A 21,289-nucleotide genomic window follows, 5' to 3' on the forward strand; every position below is an offset into this window, starting at 1 on the left:
ACTCCAGCAAACCCCCTCATCTTAATTTAATAAACCTGGACTTCTGCTGAAGACTTTCAGCAAACACATATTGAGTGCATCCTGCAGACCATGCATAATGCACATGTTGTATTTAAAAACTGCTGATTCAAGGTAACTAGTGTCACACCACCCAGTAGTTATTCAGACATGTCATGTACCTGTAAATGACAGGGATGAATAATACATTATCTTCATACAGGATATTAAAACGCCTGTAGGTCAAATTGGACATTTCTGTCTTTTATAATTACTATTATTATTCCTTATGGGGTATTGCTTCTCTTCTGATATGGTTACTTTACATGATGTTTGTTAGAGGATATACAGTGTCAGCTATGTGCAGAGGCTGTTTCAAATACCAGAAAACTAAACAGAGAATGAAATGGTGTCAGTGGCGGCATTTTGCTCAGCCACCTCAAAGATGGAGGGCCAGGAGGATCATTATGTCACTGGTGATTTGCATTTTTTCGCCCTTTAGGAGATGAGTGGCTAAAACTGTGCCAGAAGTCACAGTACATCACCTCACCCGTGGGCAATCTATTTTTGCTAGTCTTGCTTGCGTTTCGAATATATCGTCCACAGTATTACATACTGCGGCACAACAGCAATCGCTAGTCAAATAACCACCGAAGTCAAATGCCTTGGCTTCTCTTTTGGCCAGCATTATCGCTTTGGCTGACTAGGACACAGTGTCATTGCTGTAAGTAGCAATGAACAGGTTAGTACGGTTTGATGAGTCATTGTGCAGCAGTGCTCAGCCTGCTGTGGTCAAATCATCTTTTGTGTTCAGCTTTTGAAGCACGCCCTATCTATGTGCTCTTTACAAATCAAGGTTACCTATGTTTTTTTTTTGTTTTGTTTTGTTTTTTAGGTCGGTGTTTGGAGTAGTACTACTACCACTACTATTGATGCATGCATTGTGATGATGATTATGTTAATATTCAGAAACTGCATTATAAACCAGAGAACAATGAGGCACAATGCCTCTGCAGCACAAGCTAGCTAACAATGTGTCAGTTTATTGCTGTTGCAATTTAATGAATATGCCTCCAGCACTTTTTTTTTTTTTTTTCCGACACTGTGATCCCACAGCAGGCTTATTGCTTTGCATCGGTTGAATAAAGTCCAGTGTAACATCTAAGGTTTTGTTAGTCTATAGTGTATTGATGTCATATGACTTGCTCAGTTCTCACAAATGCATTGCAAAATAATATTAGCAGGTTTTAATCACATCAAGTTCAATCACAACCCAGTAAATTTCAAATAAAAATTAATATAAATAAGTAAAAGTAGCAATGCCGTGTAAGGCAGCAGAACAGTAACAAAGCTTTTCTAATAGCCTGCCACCTTTAAGACGAGTGGCTCAGGGGACCTTATCCCATGCTGGAAATCATCAACACATCCAGTGCGAGAACGTTTGGCCCGAGTGCCGGCGTGTCAATACACAGGCAAGATGAGGGTTGCATGGTTTGTTGGCGAGTGTGAAAGGACAGCAGGATCACAGCAAGGGGACATTATTGCCTGCAGGGTGGCCACAATGGGAGAGGTGACCCGTGTGAGGCCTCACATCTCTGGAAAAGATGGAGAGGACTGTACGCTCTGTCATATACCGCAAATTCTCAGGCGTCGGTTTGTGTGTCTGCATTGTGTCTATCCGCACGATGTGTGCAAATGTGTGTATGTGCGTGACTGCATACCATTTACTTTCTCTTTGTTTACTACGCCATAATGTTTGTATGCCTCTTTGTGTGCGCGTGAGTTTCCTCCTGCCTTCATCTCTCTTCTCAGCGCTGCGTGCGCAAAATGAACCACCTACCACACAAAAGCAAAGAGCTGACGGAGGCTTTTTCATATGGCTAAAAGATTACATAATGTGATTCTCAGTGCGCTGTGTACACATCCGCGCACACACAAACTTGGTTGCAGATGGAGGGAGGCGCCACACGTGCACACACCATACTCTCACTGTCTCTCTCTCCTGCTTACTCAAACACACTTTGAGCATGTGCAGACCGACAGTGCAAATACAGACGTACACATGCACACGCTCTCCGGTGACATCCCCTCACACCCGCTGTAGACGGCAAGCTGGACCCTCAGTGCCCTGAGGCAGAGAGACAGAAAGACAGAGACGGAGATCAGTGGACCCAGTGATGTGTGTGTTATTTACACCCCAACCCTCAGTTCTCTCTCTCTCTCTGTCTCCATCCTCCTTTTCCCCAGTTCCAAGCTGCAAATTCAGCAGTCTGTCAGCTCCTCTTGCAGTCTCGCGAATACACATGAGAACATTCTTTCCATCTTCATCTGCTTCGTTCAACACGAGGGCCGCGCGTTCCTGCAGACGCCGGCCACCTGCAGAGTGAGGCATGCAGGCCCGTTTCTGCGAGCAAGAAACTTAGAAACTGGACATGCTCAATGATGTGAGTCCATCTCAGCAGTCTCACCTTCTGCGTGCTGAATTATACATTTACACGAGTTGCAGGATTACACGCTGACTTTGAAAATGTCATCTGAAAAATGCATCCAGCCACAAGGACATCAGGACAGTCCTGAGGAACACACACTCTCAGATGAAATATTCTACTTGATGAAGCATAAAAGCAGGAAGTAGGCCTTTTTGTTTAGGGCAACATTTTGTCAGTGTACTTAATGTGCTTGTGCTGCCCTGCCGTTTCAGCCGTGTGCATATAGACCTTACTGTCCCCGTTCCGTAGTTATGTTTGTGTATATCGTTAAACTTGCATTTGCATGCATGCGCATTGTTTTGTATATGATTCTGCACATGTGTTTACATGAATCTGTCGGTATGTCCTTGGCCGTGTGCTTTCCCTTCTCCAGTCATGCACAGGATTCTTGCAGGCTCTTAGCAGAGGTCCTCAGGGGCAGGTTTATGGCTGCCTCTGGTTCATCAGTGGAGAAAAACTCAGGCGGTCCCCCCCACCCACCCCAACACACACATACGCACCCACACCACCCCCACCCCACCGTGCACCCTCCACCCCTTCGCTCTGCTCTGGGGATGGATGGGCTGAGGCCACGAGAGGAGAGAGAGGGCTGAAAAGAGTGAAAAGGAGGTGAAACGCTGGCAGAGAGCATAATGTGATATGACATAGTGCGTTGCATTATAGCTGATTAACACATGCTCAGCTCTGCCACCCGCAATAGAAAACACAAACCCCCAGGTCTCCCCGCCTGCATTTCTCCATCCCCCTGCCTCTTCTATCTTGGGGCTTCCCTCTTCCTTTTCTCTTTTTTTCCCCCTCTCCTTCGCCCCAATTTCTCCCCCATCTCTGCCGATGAAAGTGAGTGTGAAGGACATGCACTGACTGGAGTTGGGCTCGCGGATTATTTGTTCCCCTTTTTTTTTCCTGGTTTGTCCCTCCCGGGACACTGTAAGGAGACACTTTTCCACTTGGTTTGCTGAAGACGGGTTGTGGCTGACTGCTTCCTACCCTTCGCTAGAATGAGTGCATGGAATACAGGCAGCGAGCCTTGAATTTTAACACGTGTGCATTTGACCTCAGACTGCAGCGCTTTGATTAGTCAGTAGCTGCAAAGGTTATTACCTTGCGCATAGGCCGTTAATTGATGCAGTCTTGTGGGTGTTTACATATTTATCTGAAACTACTTATCCTTGAAAATATTACATTTAGTCTATAGATGTGCTGTTTTTTTCCCTGATCTTCATTTATGAAGAGCCATCTAGTAAACATTGTGTCTAAAATTTTTTTAAAGGATATGATCAGTTAGACATGAATGAGCCTACAGTGGTGACATTCCTGTGACCTTGCAGCAGTTTGTACGGACAACCCTGCTATGATGTATTGGCGGCGCCGTTCATGTGGGCATCCGTTATGGATAGAAGCAGCGATGACATTTCCCCCCGCAGATAACTGACATTTATTTATTTTTGAAGTCATCAGCCAGATGCCGTGAAAGCATCAAGTCTGCACACTTTCGCCTTGCTTCAGGTGTCCTCTCTAATCGCCCTTGTTTAATCAGGGGAAAAGAGAAAACAGTCTATGCTATCCGCGTTCGCACTAAAAATAAGACACACGCAAGTTATAGTCATTTACACACACTTTGACATTTTTTAGGGCCCTTGCTCGGAGCCACACTTAACTCCCATTTAATATGGGTCGGCAGTGAAAAACCCCTCCCTGTTTTCCTGTGCTTTTTTCCGCTGTCTAATGAAATGCTAAATATTTGTTTCTTGAGGGCACCATTTAAATGCTCTCTCTGCTGTTGGTTCAAACCTTGCCCCATTTAATGAGTTCCGGTTTTATTTGTTCCAAGGCATTAAGATCAGACCTTGTTGACTTTGCCCTGCTGGCCTGTTGTCACCTAAAAGGTATGACGTGCTAGTTGCCTCCGTCCCCTCTGACCTTTTCAAATATGCATTATCATTTATGATTATTATGTTGCTGTCACAGGGTCTTCTAGCCTCATCTGGGTTGAGGCAGATCAGGCCAGTCTGCTCCTTACCAGAATGGAGAGAAGAAGCTTAGTGGATGCTAACGCCTCATCAGTTCTCTTTATTACCTAATGCCTGTTCACAGACACAGAGTCCTCCACACATTGGCAGACTGGTCTTGGTTGAGCAGCCAGTTCCACTCCTAAATGCATTTGCTTATTCTTTTCTCCTAACTCCCCCACAGCCTCTCATTCTTCCGCTTTTCTTACTTTTTCACCTCTTAAACTCCTCCACTATTTCTTCCTCTCATTTATTTGGCCCTCAGCACCTACACGCCATCGTCTCCATCTTTTTTTTTCCAATCATCTTGTCTTTCAGTGAACTTCTCTCTCTTTCTGCTCCCTTATTCCCCTCCTTCTTTTCCCCCAGTCTAAGCCCCTGAATTAGCCATCTTATTTATTATTCTCCCTATACCTCACATGCTCTCTAACGCTTTCTCTGTGAGGAAAATGCAAAGTGCATTGATTCATTGATGCAATTTTTTTCTTCTACTGTCCCCTGGTCTCTCTAAAGGCACCTCTTCGAAGTGCGATTTCCAACAAGGACACCGGAGAAGAAGTTGGGATGCCTGCCGTGTCTTTAAATGAGACTCTTGAGGACAATATTCCTGCTTATTTGTCTTAAAGTGGATGTTTGATAAAGCAGACCCTGGAACTGCTCACTCATTAACAATGGCTAGCTACTGCATGTGACCTTACACTCCTGTGTTTGCGGTTTCCTGTCACGTTTGTGCGTCATTTCAGCCACGTTTCTGGCAACTGGAGAGGGCCATACCTGTCAGCTCAAGCTTTATCTGTGAGGCTCATACTGTATTTTAGTGTCTTTATTGGCCTTTCAGGCATCGTCACATTGTCCAACAAAATAAAATATTGCCCTGCGACCCTAGTTAAGTTATAAAATGCCGGTACACTGCAGATTGCTGGTTTGCGGAAAGGCATTCAACACGTTTGTTAAACCTTCAAAAAAAATGCTAACCCTTAATGGAAAATGGATGGGTGCTTTTTCATGGGCTGTCAACCTTCAAGTACGGTGACTTGCAGAAAGAGGAAAAGATGAATGAATACAAGGAAGCAGGGAGAGATGTAGGGTTGGAAGGACTGCTGTATATGAGGATTAAAGGACTGGGTCGTGTTTGATTATGCTGTCGTGCTTTAAAGATATGTTGCTGTTTATATGTTCACTTCTGTATTCTCCACATTGCGTTTGTCTTTGACTGACCATTAGGGGTGTGGCTGGTCTATTCCATCTCATCAGTCAAACTAAAAGGAAGTAGAAGGGTTTATTAACTGGGCGGGCTAGGTGGTTGAAATAAGCCTGCGCCTGTCCTCCTCTGTTGCTTCTTTTTCACCAACATGACACGCTTTTTGTAAATATCCAGGTTTGAGAGAATTTTTGAGCGTCTCCTCTAGTAATTTAGGTCAGTCCGCTTTTACTGTGTTCAGTCTCCTGGTTGGCTAGCCTGCAGAAAACACTCTAAATCTGGAGAATGGGACCACTCTGCTAGTTTTTGCGAGTGTGTTTTTGTGCATTTTTCAGAGTCGCTCTCTTCCCCTCTCTCTCTCATGCCTTGGGGAGAGACAGACAGTTACATAAACAGGCTCTCGTCATCACTGCACTTCCGATTCCCGCTGTTGTACCAGTCTCTCTCAGCACCCTTCTTTCTTTTTCTGTTAGTTTCTGTCTTTTTCCCTCATTTGCCACATTACTTCCCCTTCCTGCTTATTTCTGCTACTTGCTCCATGTGTCAGTATAAGCCTCACCAAAACATTTTGCAGGGTCCCAGTGTGTTACCTAGGGTGCAGCATTCAGCGATTCGAGCGGTAGACTTAATTGACATTTCATACAGTTGAATCACTGTTGTCTCACAATATAGAATGATGCCTTAGTCCCTAAAGGAAATGGGGGATGCTTTACTTTGCAGGCAAGTTTTCAAACCAGATGTAACATGCTGAGCGATGCATACGTATTACCATTGATTACTACTGCTGCGGTGCACTGCAAGCCATGTGGTCATCAGGTCAGGCCTCTCGGCCTCTCGGCCTCTTTTTCTCGGCATCCATCAATGCAATCAAAGAACTGAGCATCGAATCCTTCTGACCACTCTCCAAGTACTTGATTGGGTCAATTAAGAAATATACAAAGCTGACAAAAAAAACGTGTTCTGAAGAAATTCCCTCAGCGCTAAATTTTGGGGCTGTTACAGCTCAGTTTCATGCCTTTGTCACCATATCAGCTCGGGTTTGTGCTCTGGCACATGCAGATAACGGTGTCAACCTTAGTCCCACCGACAACAATGCTGATTAGCTCAGTTGCTTCTGAGGCTGGGAAAGCAGCTTTTCACAAGAGCAACACCAGACCTTTGAATCACTCTACAAATTGTGAGATGTGGGAAGCGATTCAGAGACTTCAAGGGGCTTTACCTCTGATGTGATAATGCTTCCACCCCCCACCCACCCCCCCTTTTCTGTTTCCTCCTCTTCCTTCAAGTTATCCCTCCTGCTTTCGCTGCTCCTCGCCATTGCCAGATCCATATTAACCTCTCTGTCACTATCCCGCATCTCTTGCATTCCCTTAATCCTCACCCTCCCTCCATCGCTCCCTCCTTTTCATATCTCTATTATTTTTGCTTCTACTTAAATGCAGAGAGCAGGGAGTGGAAGAGCAATGGAGTGGAAGGTGTGATCGGAGAGAAAAATGATCAGGAGTCCACCACAGAGAAAGGGAGAGAAGAGATAACGCCACCCTGGAAAACCAGTCGTCATGGCAACTGGCAGCCCGGGACAGACTAGCCTGTTAATTAAAAAGTTGATTAATTGCCTTTTAATTGCGTACTTATACATTGTAACATTGAGGTAGTCCTGTTTCTTAATCACTCTATACTGACTCTTTTCTTTCCTCTCTCTTCCTCTCCTTGTCACTTTAAGCTCTGCTTTAATTTCCAGTGATCAGACAGAAAACGGGCTCTCACTGACAGTAATCTGGTTGAGTTGATAAACATATCTTGGATGGAGAATGAAAGGAACAACAGAGGGCAGAAGGGACAGTGGCTGGGCTAAAATGCTGTGCACCTTTTATCCGGCATGCTGGGCATATTTACAAAAAGTCGGAACTTCACCCATTTGGCATGAAGGTCATAACAACGGCTGCTGAAGGGGGAAGCGGCACAGAATAAATGTGAAGGACAAAGGCAACAGTGGCAGCGTGGGAAGTCGTCGGGCAGATCGCGCATACCAATGCAAAATCAGTGTCGGACAAACAAACATAATAATCAAAAGCAAATCAAGCAAATCTCTAATAAGTGCTCCTCTCCCTCTGTTCAAGCCTCCTTCAAGCGGCACCTCCTTTTTTATCAAGGTTATCGTGATGCACAATCAAACATGGTTTTCCTGGCTACAGTTTAATTATTTTGTCTTCTCTGTCTCTTTTTTCCTGCCTCTCGCTCCTCTCTCTCTCTACGCCATTTGAAGATTGAGTGTCTGCATCATGTGCCCTCGCACTTGCAGCTGGTCGGCTTTAATTGCACACTTATTCCCCAGCGCTGCTTTTGTTTTGCTCTGACGACATCTTGCTCGGCTTGATCATCTTTTAATGACCGCAGATAGAAACACTCACTGCTTTGGTTTGGGAAAAAATAAAAATAAATAAATAAATAAATAAAAACTCAGCCCACTTGACATAAGGCTCCATATGCTGGAGTGACTGCCTCCAGGGACGGTGTGTGTGGTTTTGTGTGCGATCTGTGAGCGATGCCTGGTTCGTACTCTCAGCCCTCTGGTTTTCCATACCAGCTAAAAGGGGGTGGTGCCCGTTAGGACGGTGGCACAGGTGTAGGCTTGTGTGTGCACATATCTCCCCGGTTACATATGCACCCACATTTGCTGTTTCCATGGTAACACCATGCCCCCCTTCAGTTCACGCACACATACCACCAATCCCTGTCAGGTGCAAGTTACGACTTGTTATTTAATTTAATACTTTTGCTGTTTTTAACATGTTTCTTTAGGTTTGCATCTGCCTTGCATTTTCCTTTTCTTGTCTTTGATTGCAAAGCACTCAGTGACGTCTGCCCTTGAAAGGTGCAGTATTGATAAATTTACTTACTTATACTAGTTGCTAATAGCCAGACAGACCTGCTGCCACCTCCCATCCCAACACACACACACACACACACACACACACACACACACTCACGCACGTCTAAGCGGATCAATTTGTGCCAATTTAAAAAGTGTAACAAGTTGCCACCGCGATAGCCTTAGGTCGAGGTGTGTGTGTGTGTGGCAGCATAAGGGGGGGTCATATTAGCCGTGTAAGCCGGGGTTGAGTAGCCCCGCTGCCTGCCTGCCGCCTCTGTGATGGGAGAACATCTGTTGGCTGTGATATGAAGCTAGGGAGTATCTTTTTCTCTCTTCTTCTCCCTCTCTCCTTCGCTTGCTCTCCCGTTTCTGTTATGAATTCCCCAGCTGCTCGGCTCCCTTCCTTCACCTAAAAACCCTGTCCCGCGCCACCTGTGCAGTTTTAATGCATAATTTATCTGCAAAGTAACCACATCCGAGAGACTCATGCCTCCATCCCTCTCCTGCTTTCCCTGTCTCCCCTCAGTGTTTGGCTTTGGACGTGAAAGTGGACACCTATTTTCAAATATTCTTATTTAAGAGGATTAGGACTGATTGGGTTCCAGTGGTGGGCAGTGTGTCCAAGAGTTGAAATCCACAGTCAGCGTAGCCTCAGCTTGAACCGAGATCCTTTTTTTTAATCTATCATTGGAAAAAGTCCAGTGGTTTTTTTGTTTGTTTTTTCGCTATTTACAATCAGCTCCTTCACACAGCTGATGACTAGTTGCTATTCTATTACACAGATAAAACTTGTTGTTGAAAAAAACAACTGCCTGTACCTCCCCAAACATGACATCAGTATATAATGTTGTGTGATTTCAGTTTTTACAGTTTGTCAAATAGGCCTGTGTGCAGCTGACATGTTTTGTTACCGTGTCCGTGTGTGGCCTTGCAGGCCCCTGAGCAGACATACTGTATTAGCGCACTGTGGCGGGAACGATGGTGCGACCGCGTCGTAGCTCAGCCTGGACCAATTCTTCCCAAGGCCACGAAGGTGCCTCTGCGCACATACATGTTTGTGTGCGCTTAGCCCCGTCTGTATGTTTTATGATGCAAGGCTGCCATGCATTAAATCTGAATATGAGGACAGCAGGGAGGAAATGACAAGGAAGCTTGTGCACAGACCCTGTAAATCAGTTCTGCTTCCACTACCACAGCCACTGCTCTTACTTACGCTGCGACGACAAGGTGAGCGATCAGGGTTAATGTACCATCAACAACCCCTCTTAACCTTGGAGGCAGGCCTTTTAGGGCCAGGCGGTTGCATTGGGTTAATGTCTTTTAACTGTACAAGAGCGACTGGGCCACCCTGACACCTGTCACTCAACTCTCTGTCCAATCAAGATCAATGACGACAACTTACTCAATTTGATTTGGGGTTTGTCAAGAAAACTAAAGTGGCCTCTGGTCTGCTGTGTCACATACAGTCGATAAACCAAAGCAGGGGGGACCCCGGTAGTCTTCCTGTCAGTCAGTCAAGCTGTGTGGTACCTTTTATCAGTTCCGACGATTTACCTGACACCAACCTCTCGTCACATCAGTCATTGGCAGGGAGTCAATTTGTTTTGAAAAGCCAGACCATATGCACTTAGCAGCAAAGACAGGTTCTTTTTCACCACTTTGATGTTCCAGCACTTATAAATACAACCATTCATCAGCCGTCAAGATCGGCATATAAATATTAATCATTGATGATGACAGCAAATAGCAAGCTGCTCAGCTGAAGTGGTCTTGTTGTCATTTCCTGTGTGTAAGGGCTATGTCTTGGGTTTCGTTTTTGTGGTTCCAGGTTGAGAAGTCTTAACCGTACAATATTTGACCCTTAATAAGAGAATACTTATTGTTTTGTTTTTTCACTTTAGCTTAGCTATAAGAATATATAAGAAAAGGCCAACGCAGAAGTGCCAAAAACAGCAGTTCCTTGAGTGGCCACTTGAGGCTGGCTCCAAAAGCAAGCAATCCCCATAGACCCCCATATTAAAACGTAACAGTATAAATAAACATGCTGGTACAAAAAAGCTGCACCACAACTGCATCAAGAGTGACTTTTTATAAAACTCATTTAAAATAATATTTAGACTTAAAGTTATGCGAAATTATGGGTATGGCCGCTTTGAGTGACGTCTGGAGCCACTGTCACTGATCTTCACTAGCCTGTTCAGAAACCTCTGCCACCACGTCCATGTATTATTCAGTCTATGCTTCTGATCCACCAATGCGCCGATTTTTTTGTTGGAACGCACAACCAAATCAAAGGTACAGCCTCCAAAAATCGAACCCTGAGATGCTGTGTGGATGGGAACTTTGCGCTACCCATGCATTAGATATTATTATAAACGTCATGTTAAAAAGTCAATATGGGCAGTCAATACACTTGAAAAAGCATGATTTTAAATAAAGACCCTATGACTTTGAGGAGGCAGTGCAATCATAGAAGCTGTGATATGGCAGATTGCTCCTCAGTGAAGCAATTGTCCGTCTTGTTGATCATTCTCCGCCTCTAATGGTTTAGTCAATACAGACAACATCATTGAGCACCAGGAAATCCGGGGTCGTCCACCTCTCTGCCACGCCAACCTGTCGTAGGCATTAACGTGACTCCAATGCAGATTTCCAAAGAGCTCGTTCTCATTTTGTATTCCAAACAAATTCTTTTCTAGAGCTTGTTGTTATTGACAGGGATCACTTTTGTACATATTATCTAGAGAAAAAACTAAAAAGATTATAAAAGCAGAGTTATAAGGCAGCACTTTTCGGTTAGATCTTAGCACTCGGAGGGAGTGTTGTACTACATCGAGGACCAGAGGGGACTGGATTTACAGCAAAAAGAGTTCAGGCAGTGTTTAACTTTTCATTTAAATATGCATCCTTTACTGACTTTCCAACTCTTCCCTTTGATACCATCTGTATCATCATTGTATTGCTGGATGAGTGAAGCTCACCCACCAAGCATCTAAACAGGATAAAATGAATCCTATGTAAATGCGGTCCCTTTCTATTCTTATGTGTAGCTTTAAGCCTTTTGATGTGAGCTTCTAATAAAAGGCTACAAGTGAACACGGAGGGACTAGAAGAGGAAAAACGTGCCCTCGATTGAATTAATTAACCATTGTCTCTGAAGGGGATTCATCAGGGATATAATAGGGGCTAAATTGATTTACAAAGTGCACTCTTATGAATAACAGACTCCTATTGATTTCAATTGTTCTCCAAGTTTGATTGGGTAATGAATTAACAATGGAACGATCCCATGTAAGAAGAGATGTCATTCTATTATCCTGCTCATATTACTCCATACTTCAACTAGTTTACACCGGTGCAGTGTTTCAGAACGACACAAATTTGTGAAGGCTTAAGGGGCCGAGCAACTTCGTCCACTGATGTGTGTTTGAATCAGACGGCAGCGAAATGTGGCACGCACTGCAGTTGTCAATGCGTGTGTGCTTCATGTGAAGACAGGTTAATGAGGGATTACGAAGGCGGACTGTATTTAGAGTACTGCTCATAATGTTCTTTTCAAGGAGCGCTCTCCTCCGAGTGTGTCACATTAATCATAAAAGGCGTGTGATATGTTCTTAGTTTCAAAATAAAACACATTTTCTCAAGTCATAGAAGACTTAAAATTTGAGTATTGGAGATATGAGTCAGTTTCCTTCAGTATTGTTCAAACGTTTCTCAAACCAAACCAAATTTTTATTGATAACAAAGTGCAGAGTGTGTATGTTGGGCAGTTTTTGCATCAAAAGACTACACACACACACTACTAGAATTGACACAGTGCCACCTTTAATCAGTGTTCAAACCAGGCCTCACCCCCTCGTTCTGGCACTACGTTTGTGTTTAGTCATCCATCTGTCTGTGTATTCATCCACCTGTGCTTGTATGTGTGAATCTATGAATGTAGCACAATTGCTTGGTCTTTCTAGGCTGCCATGCTCATCATCAGATTAGAAATATTCAGACAAATCAACACCGAGCTAATCAGCAGCCCACTTAACTTCCCAACTGTGAGAGAGCTACTCTTCCATCAGGGAGGTGTCTGGTGTGCCAGACTGGGAAATTAAGACTCGCCACCAGCGAATTGCTGCAAAAATTTGGCTATGACCACATATTTCTTCCTCAGGACGAGGCATTTTCCATCCAAGTCCCACTTGTTTAAGAAACCAATTTGGCTGTTAAAAGTTACAGCGGCTGGTGTCTTACAAAGTTGTTAGCTGCTAATTTTTTTTTATTGTAGTGCTGTTGAAAAAAGAAGAGATCATTGAGGTTTGGCAAGAGAAAGGGAGCAGGGGAATGTAATGAGAGAATCAAATGTAGAGCAGTGGAAAAGAGATTTGTAAATTTGTCAAATCCTTGCCACACATGCTTGAACACATCTTTCAGGCTTCTTCATGTGGTTCTGATTAAGGGGTGGGCGATATGGCCCTAAAATAATATTGCAGTATTTTAGTGTGTGTCTGCGATAATGATCTTCTTGATAATATCACAAAATACGGAGGACAACTTGCCAAAGATTCGGTGATGCTGAGCCAATTTGGTCCGCAGATTTGTGGCGGTGAAATAAGTTTGCTGTATTGCTCCCTTTTGTTTTGACAGTCTTCTTGCTCTTCTTACGTATAGTATTACTGTTGTTTGATGTACATCTGAGCTTTTGACACCAAACTGCATTCACACAACTGTAGTCGCTGACCTTTTTGGAATCAACTCCTCTGCCTGCTTGCTGTCGGTAACAACAGTGTGGCATCATTACGTCGATGATACAATCTGATTTTATTTTTTTTGTCATATTAAAAATGATACTGATATATTATCATGAGCTATATGATATGGCACACTTCTAGTTTTGATGGACACCGCAGCAATAAAGCAACATTGCCCCATCATCATATCACCCAACTGGACACACTTGGGTGTGTTCACCCGACTGGACTCACTTGGGTGTGAGTGTGTTTTGTCATTCAGGAGTTGTGAAGGTCAGTCGAACCGGCCATCTCTCTCAGCTTGGCCTCCATTATTAGGGCTTGTTGTCCTTTCAGCCTGAGCTTAATGGCCTGCCGCTTTTTTCCTTTTTCCCATCTTTCTATCCCCCCCCCCCCCCCCCCCCCCCCCTCTCTCTCTCTCTCGCTCTCTCGCTCATTGTTTCTGGCAGCTTGGTGGCTCTCGCGTCTGGCTGCAGTTGCAGAGCAGCAGCAGAAGCAGCAGTCACATACCTGCATTCAAGTGGAACAAACAGGATGGTTGGCTGCTCACGGAAGGTCATCAGCCCTGGGCACAGCGTGTGCGTGTGCACACATGTGCGTGTATCTTTGCATTTATATGTGCTTTAAAAAGAGGCATTTTAATAGTGCACTCAGAGATGATGCAGAAACAAATGTTCTTGGAGTAGCCGCAGCTTATTTGCTTAATCATTTCATTGAAACATTTTCAAGTCAACACAACTTGAGCTCAATGTGTGCGTCTCACGGTGTGTCTGTATAGGAGGCTCACACTCTGTTTCAACAGATATGCTCTTATTTTAATCAATCAAGGCTGCGACCCACAGCAAATTTTTATGCTTCAAGACCATTTTCTTCTGTTTTCCGTGCTCTGGGCAAGCCAAAACTGGTGTAACCCACACTCAGTACTGTGCCTGAATGCATCCTTTATAAAGAGAGGACTGAAGCTGCTGTTGCTGCTGCTCTGCTGATGTTCTGCTCACGCTATGTTTCCTGTATAGACACAGCGTTACTCAAAGTAGAAGAAGCAGCACGACATCTGTCATTTTCAGTGGAAAGCTGCTGTACAAGGAGGCAGTGTCAGAGGTGTGAAGGTGCACAATGGTTTCAGCTGCAACAGAGAACAAATACACAGCAGTTCACACCAACCGCCAAAAAATCCAGATTGAACAAGAGGCCAGAGGCTGTATTCTAGTTTCTTCAACACATGTAGCGCCTCATAAAGAACTCTGAGTGTGGAGGCAAATGTGTTTCTCTGTCTGTCTTTATACCCTTCTCTTGTCACTCTGACATCCACACTCAGCACAAAGTCAGAGGTCAAGAGGATTCTCTCTGGCTGTGCTTGGTGCCCGATCCCACCATAAGCCTACCCACTTGCTACCACCCTAGAAGTGCCGCAGTGATAGCCACCAGGCTAATGAATGGTGACATTCTAATCTTCGGAATCCCTAATTGGTGCTGCAGGTTTGATTAAAAGCCACGCCATGTCAGCGCAATTGCAATGTGGGAAGCATGTTTATTAGCAGACGCTGCGCATTCCAGCATTTGTGATTGTGCATATAATGTGTGCAAATGGCTGCATATCAGTGCGCTAACAATGCACGTGCCCGTCTAAGGCCGAACAAAAAAAAAATCCCGGTTGATCTCGGGGTTTATGAAGCGTGGCTGCATTTTCGGTCTTCATTAACCTTGCTCGCCCTCAATCCCCACAGTTTCTACCTGCTTTCTTTCCTCCCTCCTTCTCCCCTTTCCCCTTCTTTTCTTCAGCTTTTTCCTTTTTTTTTGCAGCGTTTGCGGGATGAATAATTGAATGTAATTGGGTGGTATGACCCCGTCCTTTGTTAGCGGGTAGGGAGGGCGGCAGCACTCAGTTCTTCGGTCACTTATTTCATGGGTAACAGTTGGAAACATTTCTTCCGTGGTGATGACTATTGTTGTTTTTTTTCCCCTACAAAGCTCATTCACTCCTACACACACACACACACGCACACTCACACACACACATGCAGCTCACTCATAAGACTGTTCCCACTATACATCACCACATCAATGAGGTAAAAGGATAATCTTAGCATGCTGAAGAGCCAGCATATTAAAAGAAAAGCCACGGGTATGATTAACTAAGCCTTAACACTAGCGTAGCTCTGCAGATGAGCTAAGGCAGAGTAAAAAAAAAGACAACACTAAAACTAGCTAATCTAATTAGCTCGATGATACCATGCAGTTAAATAATTAGCCAGAACCTAATTGGCTAATATTACTGTGCTGTTGTAAAATCTGTCTGCCTCTTTTCCCTCTCTTTCTGTAACCTTTAAAAGTAAACACTTCCCAAATAGCCTGCAGAAATGAGTGGTAACAAGCTGTGCCGCTGCTGCTGCAGCACAAGAAGTTGGAGCACTGTGAAGCTTGGTTGCACTTCTTGACTTTTGAGTTCCGCCCATCGTGAATCCCCGTCTCGCCCTGTATTTCTCCTTCACTCCCCTTCTCCAGCGTTTCATCTGCAGGGACCTGATTAGCTCGCTTTCATCCTGACCATCCTGTGTAGGTGCACGTGCATAATACTATTACTGTACTTGAAGCTGTATACAAACATGCTGTATTCAGTCTTGACAACCGCCCACTCTTTCTTCTGCATCCCTTGCTCTCTGTAAACACACACACACTCACACACACACCCACTGACATCCATGCAGTTTGATATGTGGCCCAAGGCAAAGCACTTCTCCCTAATGAGCCTCCTGCCCTCTGTTTCTCCTGGGGAGCTGGAAGAGAACTAACCTTGATGCAGCACAGAAAGGATGTAACCTGCTTACACACAACACAAAAACACACACACAGACAAATTGCTATGCTCGTGAGGAACCTCATTGACTACATTATTTCACAAACCTTTGACATTATCACCAACACTACAGCGCTCACCTTGACCTGATTCTAACCTTAGTCTCCTCTTGACCCTTAACCCGAGACTGAGCTCTAAAAAAAGGCCCTTGAAGACGTGAGGACCAGCTGAAAAGAAACCTGCCACCACTCTGAAGGTCTAAATCTCGAACAGAAGGCAGAAGCATAGGGGGCACGCATGTCAAAGACTTGTCCAGTGTCTCATTATTGATTACATCTAGTGAGGAATGCCTGTCACAACTTAACCAGAGCTCAAGGTGACGTCTTCATGTCGCTTGTTTTTTGCTTGTCCAACCAACAGTCAAAAACCCAAAGATATTCAGTTAGCTATCATATGTGACAAAGACAAGCATCAAAGCTGGAACTGGTATTTTTACTTTTATTTTGATACCCTGTTGTCAAAATAGTTGCCAATTACATTCCCGTCAGCTGTACTCATCAGTTGTTTTGGCTCTGTTTTCGGTTTCTGCTGCGCTTCTGTGGCAGTTTCAAGTCTTCATTGTAAACTGATCTCGTTTGGCTTCGTGAAATTTATCCAGGTTTTGTGCTTCAAAACGGCGAATGTGAGACCAGTGGATTGGTATATTACTTTTTCTGTTATCACTCATATCTTCAGACTGTCATTTAAAATCCTATCTGCTCTGAATTTAAATGTTTGTAGCGTCATGGTGATTCAGACTGTTGTTGTAGAACCAACAGACTATATCACACTGTTCTGCTGTTCATAAATATGTGACCTAATGAGTCTTCAGCGCAGAACATTAATCACTATATTGTCTCGAGTGGATGGAAAAAAGATATTGAAAACATTTAATGACTAGACATACGGTATGAAGAACATTCCCAGGGTCATCTTCCCATTATTAGCTTGAGTCATGTTCTGTGACTCAAAATCTATTGTTATTTATATGTTTTTTCTCAAATTATGCAAAGAATAATGTAAAGTATTTCAGCACCATGTTTTATTACAGAGGTCTGGTGTCTGTTGCAGTCATTGACCTGTCTCTGTCACCCGTGTGTGTGTGTGCGTGTTGTAGATCTGGGCCAATTACGAGGAGAAACCAGTCGAGGAGGTTGTGCATGTGTCCGAGGAGAAGGAGCGAGTGGCCAACTACAGAGCAGTGTACGTCACGGAGATCAGCGACACCCTGCACTTCTACACCCAGGACGTAGAGACAGGTACCTCAAGCTTGCTTTTGTGTGTGTGTGTGTGTGTGTGTGTGTGTGTGCAGGAATGCGTGAATGACAATTGCTTGATGAAGGAAGCATTTAATTATGCAATGAGACACAGACTACATGGGGTTGATCAAATTTGAATTAGCAAAAGTTGAAATTGCTGTATTACTTCATGCTACAGTGATTATTTCATTATCCGATGCAATCCTACACCAAATACCACCATCAACAGTCTCTCCACACAGGTGCGAGCGAGGGGCTCTCTCTCACTTTTTATTTCCTTTTAACACCACACTGACTTTATGAATGTCAATTATCTCTACCACGCCGACATTCACCTCATCCCTTGCTGCAGCATCCCTCCCACCAGCAGAGACAAAACAAAGGACATTCTGCTTGTTATTACAACTGAATGACGGGAATAAATCACACCATCCCCTCTTGTCACCATTGACAGTGGGAGGAAAGGAGCGAAAAGTTCGGAGATGGGAAAACTAACAATCCCTGGTATTCCCGCATGGCTGCTCCCTCTGACAAGCTCTGTTTGCGTGTGTGTCTGTGTGTGTGTATGTGAATGAATGCACACATAATACCTCCCCCTATTTTGTTTTGTGCTGGGTAGCAGTCCATCTCTTAGGCAGTATACTTAATGGGCCGTCCTATGGAATATCAAAATCAAGGTGTGTGTACATGTATACATAACAAAATATTCTGGCTCTACAAGCTGGTTTCCCCACCGTGTCTCTGCTTCCTGACCTCCCTCTCGCTCCTCTCCTGACATTTTCACATCTAACTCGTGAATTAAGGGTTTACATCGACCAAACCAGACTTGGTGATAGAGTGGAAAATGAGCCAAGGTAGTTTTGGTGAGTTGTATTTTGTTTTTGTGGAGTTTGACTGAAGTGTGTTTTTACGATGATAAATTTGCTGTTTCTGTCAATGGAGTCTGGTGGCTTTGACGAGAATGACGTAACAGCTGTTTCTGGTTCAACAAAAAGGATCTTGCTCTTTAACAAAAAGGTCCATCTCTGTTGAGATCCAATCTATAATGTTGCCAGACACACAGATTGCTAATCTGAGCCTGTCAGTGTAAAAAAAAAAAAAAAAGTACGATAAGATTGCAGGCAGTTTCGTGGCTGCCATCTGCAGTGCCCTCGCCCAGTTGTTGTCCCCACTGGTCACTTAACCACAAAAACATGGGAAAATAGGGCCCAGGTTGAAAAATACAGAAGTCTCCCTTCACTTGTTGTCTTACGAAACCACACATTCAGAAATGCACAACTACTCCGAAACCTGCATTCACAAACTGGCTGGAACCCATCCGAAGCCTTCATGCCAATCACCGTCTCTTCATCGTCTGCCAGCTTGTGTGCGGGAGCAGCACAGGATGCGGAGGTCTTCCTCTCAAGGCTGCCCCCCACATCTAGCTTCACTGGCAGTCGACCGTCAGAGGCCATGAAATTGACTTTGGCCACCTCTTAATTTGCCACCCTGCCGTAATTAATTAATTTGCCTTCATTTACTGCCAATCTGAGCCCGAGCATCACTCACACCATAATAATCCAATCACATATGAGTGTGGAGAGCGCTTTGCCCTCGATTGTTCTTTCGAAGACCCCTGCCTTTCTTTCCTCCGCCGCTCGTCGAGACCTGCAAGCGTGCACAAACAATCTGCTATTCATCTCCTTGCCATGAGCTTTAGATTCAAATCTAAAGCCCCTACATCTCCTCTGGGTTCTTCAGCTTCACTCCCCTGCAAGTCGAGAGCGAAGCTGAGGATATGTGCAAGGTTTTATCACTGATAGAAATCACGTGTCGATGAAAAGAGGCTAAATGTACGACACATGGCGCATGTTAACCCGAGGCCTGGGTTAAAGCCTTCAGGATCACCTACTGTCAGCAGGTAAAATGTACAAGCCAAATATGGAGTGACATTTTTTTCAGAGTTTTCTGAAAACACGAAATAGCAAATAAAAGAGTTTTTATTGATTTTTAGCTTATTTCTCATATAGACTTTAATATCTATAAGGGGCCTAAGGAAACCGCAATATGCAAAGCATTTACAACTTTTTCTCAGGAGCAACTTAAGTGTTGCATTTAAAGAAATTGTACACAAACTGCATTTTTTATATTGCTGCTCTCAGTGTATTTTGACAGGAGAGCTGTGAGTTATTTAATCTTTTCTCATATAAAAGCTTGATTTTAGATGATCCAGCAGTGCTGGGGCCTTTTTATTTATTTATTTCCTTCCTTTAATTGGGCCATGTTCTTCCACCAAGAGGCTTACGTGCTAGTTAAAAAAAAAAAGTATTCTCAGCAGGCAGGTTAAAACCTGACCGGTCCTCACCTCCTGCCTCCCTCTCCTCATCTCCCTATCACGTTGTTTGCCCCTCCCCGCCTTCCTCCATCTCTTTTTTTCTCCCTTGGTCTCTTTCATTTTCGCTGACGCTTCCTCAAAGCTACATAAAGTCATACCAGCCCCTTGAAGAGCACATCAAAGTGTTAGGGCCTGTAAAATCATACAAGCTGAGTGCTTTGCAATATCATTACATGTTCCACTCCCCCACCCTCTCTCTTCCCTTTCCCACAATTTCTGAAGTGAAGGAATTTATATACCCAGATAAGCTTGGAAGCAGAAGCTGAATTTCATAAATACACTCGTGATTGCAACTGATGACAACATAACACTTCACATAAACGACAGAGTGGTTCTAATGTGTGCGCCGCAGTTTATGTTCCAAACCATGTGAAATAGATTTTTATGTATGTTTTGATTACGCCCATCCCGTGCGTGCAGCACTTTGGCCAATTAACCTCTAACACATCCTGTCTGTCAAGTCATTGATTCAGAACAAAAACAAATGCTCCAACACCTAAAACTACGCTCAGCGAGAGACTGATGCAGCACAGTGTACTGCTTGACCTCTGCCACTTAAAATTGTGATGTTTTTGTTGCAGTATTTATGCAGCTCGAGGGTTTGCACGAACACTTGCCCTCCTTGTATATATTTGCATTCTAATACAGCCACACCTCAGACAGCTAATTTTAAGATACCACAGTGTTGAATCTTCCTGATGCTTTTCCCACATTATGCTGCAAGTTAAACAGCTAGCTGTTTTCTCCTCTTCTGTAACAGTTTTACCAGCGAATATGAGAGTTCAGGGAGTATATTTGGCAGCCATTGCCTGCACTTCATTTGCCAGATTTTCATCGTGTACTCCTTGACCATTCTTGAGGTATCGCACATTACAACACAGAGTGCGAGCCTAACTGGCTTTCCCCTGGTCCGCCTCTCACCTGAGGTTCAGTCCGGAAGCCAGGAACAAGTCTCATTGTCAGTAACTTGAACGAGGGAATAAAACCGTCCTGCCTGCCTTTGCTTTTCACATCATAATGTTGATGCGAGCCCATTTACTTAACTTCAATAATCCACAGCTTTTTATTGTGGGCGTGAAAGACTCGTGGACGGATATTTATAGAAACAAAAAATGATTAAAATACAGCTGGGACTGGCAGAGAAAGTCATTTTTCTGTCTGCGGTTAAGCACACATTTGTTTCAACGGTTGCTTCTGTAAGATAAGATGAACTTAATTGATTCGACGTAGGAAAATTAAAGTGTCACAGCAGCAAGAAGAGACAAAAAGCAGTGAAATATTCCAGGTAGCAGGATGATGCTAGTGTTTTTTGAGATTAAAAGAAAAATGAATAAGAATTGCACCCCAGTGAGAACGGAATATAGTAGATTGGGTCAGGTGTCTGTAAATAGCACCACATACAGAAGACAACAAAACCATAGAAGCATATCCCGTTTGAGCCAAATGGCAGCAGAGTGCAGTGTAGTAGTAGCAGTCCAGGAGAGCAAGATACCAGATGTTTTAAATGGCC

At 44.0% G+C, this 21,289-nt stretch overlaps 1 protein-coding gene across 1 annotated transcript in view; it reads left to right on the top strand.

Moving 5' to 3' along the window:
- The window catches only part of snd1 (staphylococcal nuclease and tudor domain containing 1), a 165,756-nt gene that overhangs the window by 111,293 nt on the left and 33,174 nt on the right, over positions 1–21,289 (top strand). The window contains exon 18 of the mRNA XM_041963789.1: positions 17,264–17,405. Coding sequence (XP_041819723.1) covers positions 17,264–17,405 — 142 coding nt within the window. The remainder of the gene's footprint in view (positions 1–17,263; positions 17,406–21,289) is intronic.

Source organism: Chelmon rostratus, chromosome 22 (assembly GCF_017976325.1).
Source record: "Chelmon rostratus isolate fCheRos1 chromosome 22, fCheRos1.pri, whole genome shotgun sequence".
Lineage (NCBI taxonomy): Eukaryota > Metazoa > Chordata > Actinopteri > Chaetodontiformes > Chaetodontidae > Chelmon > Chelmon rostratus.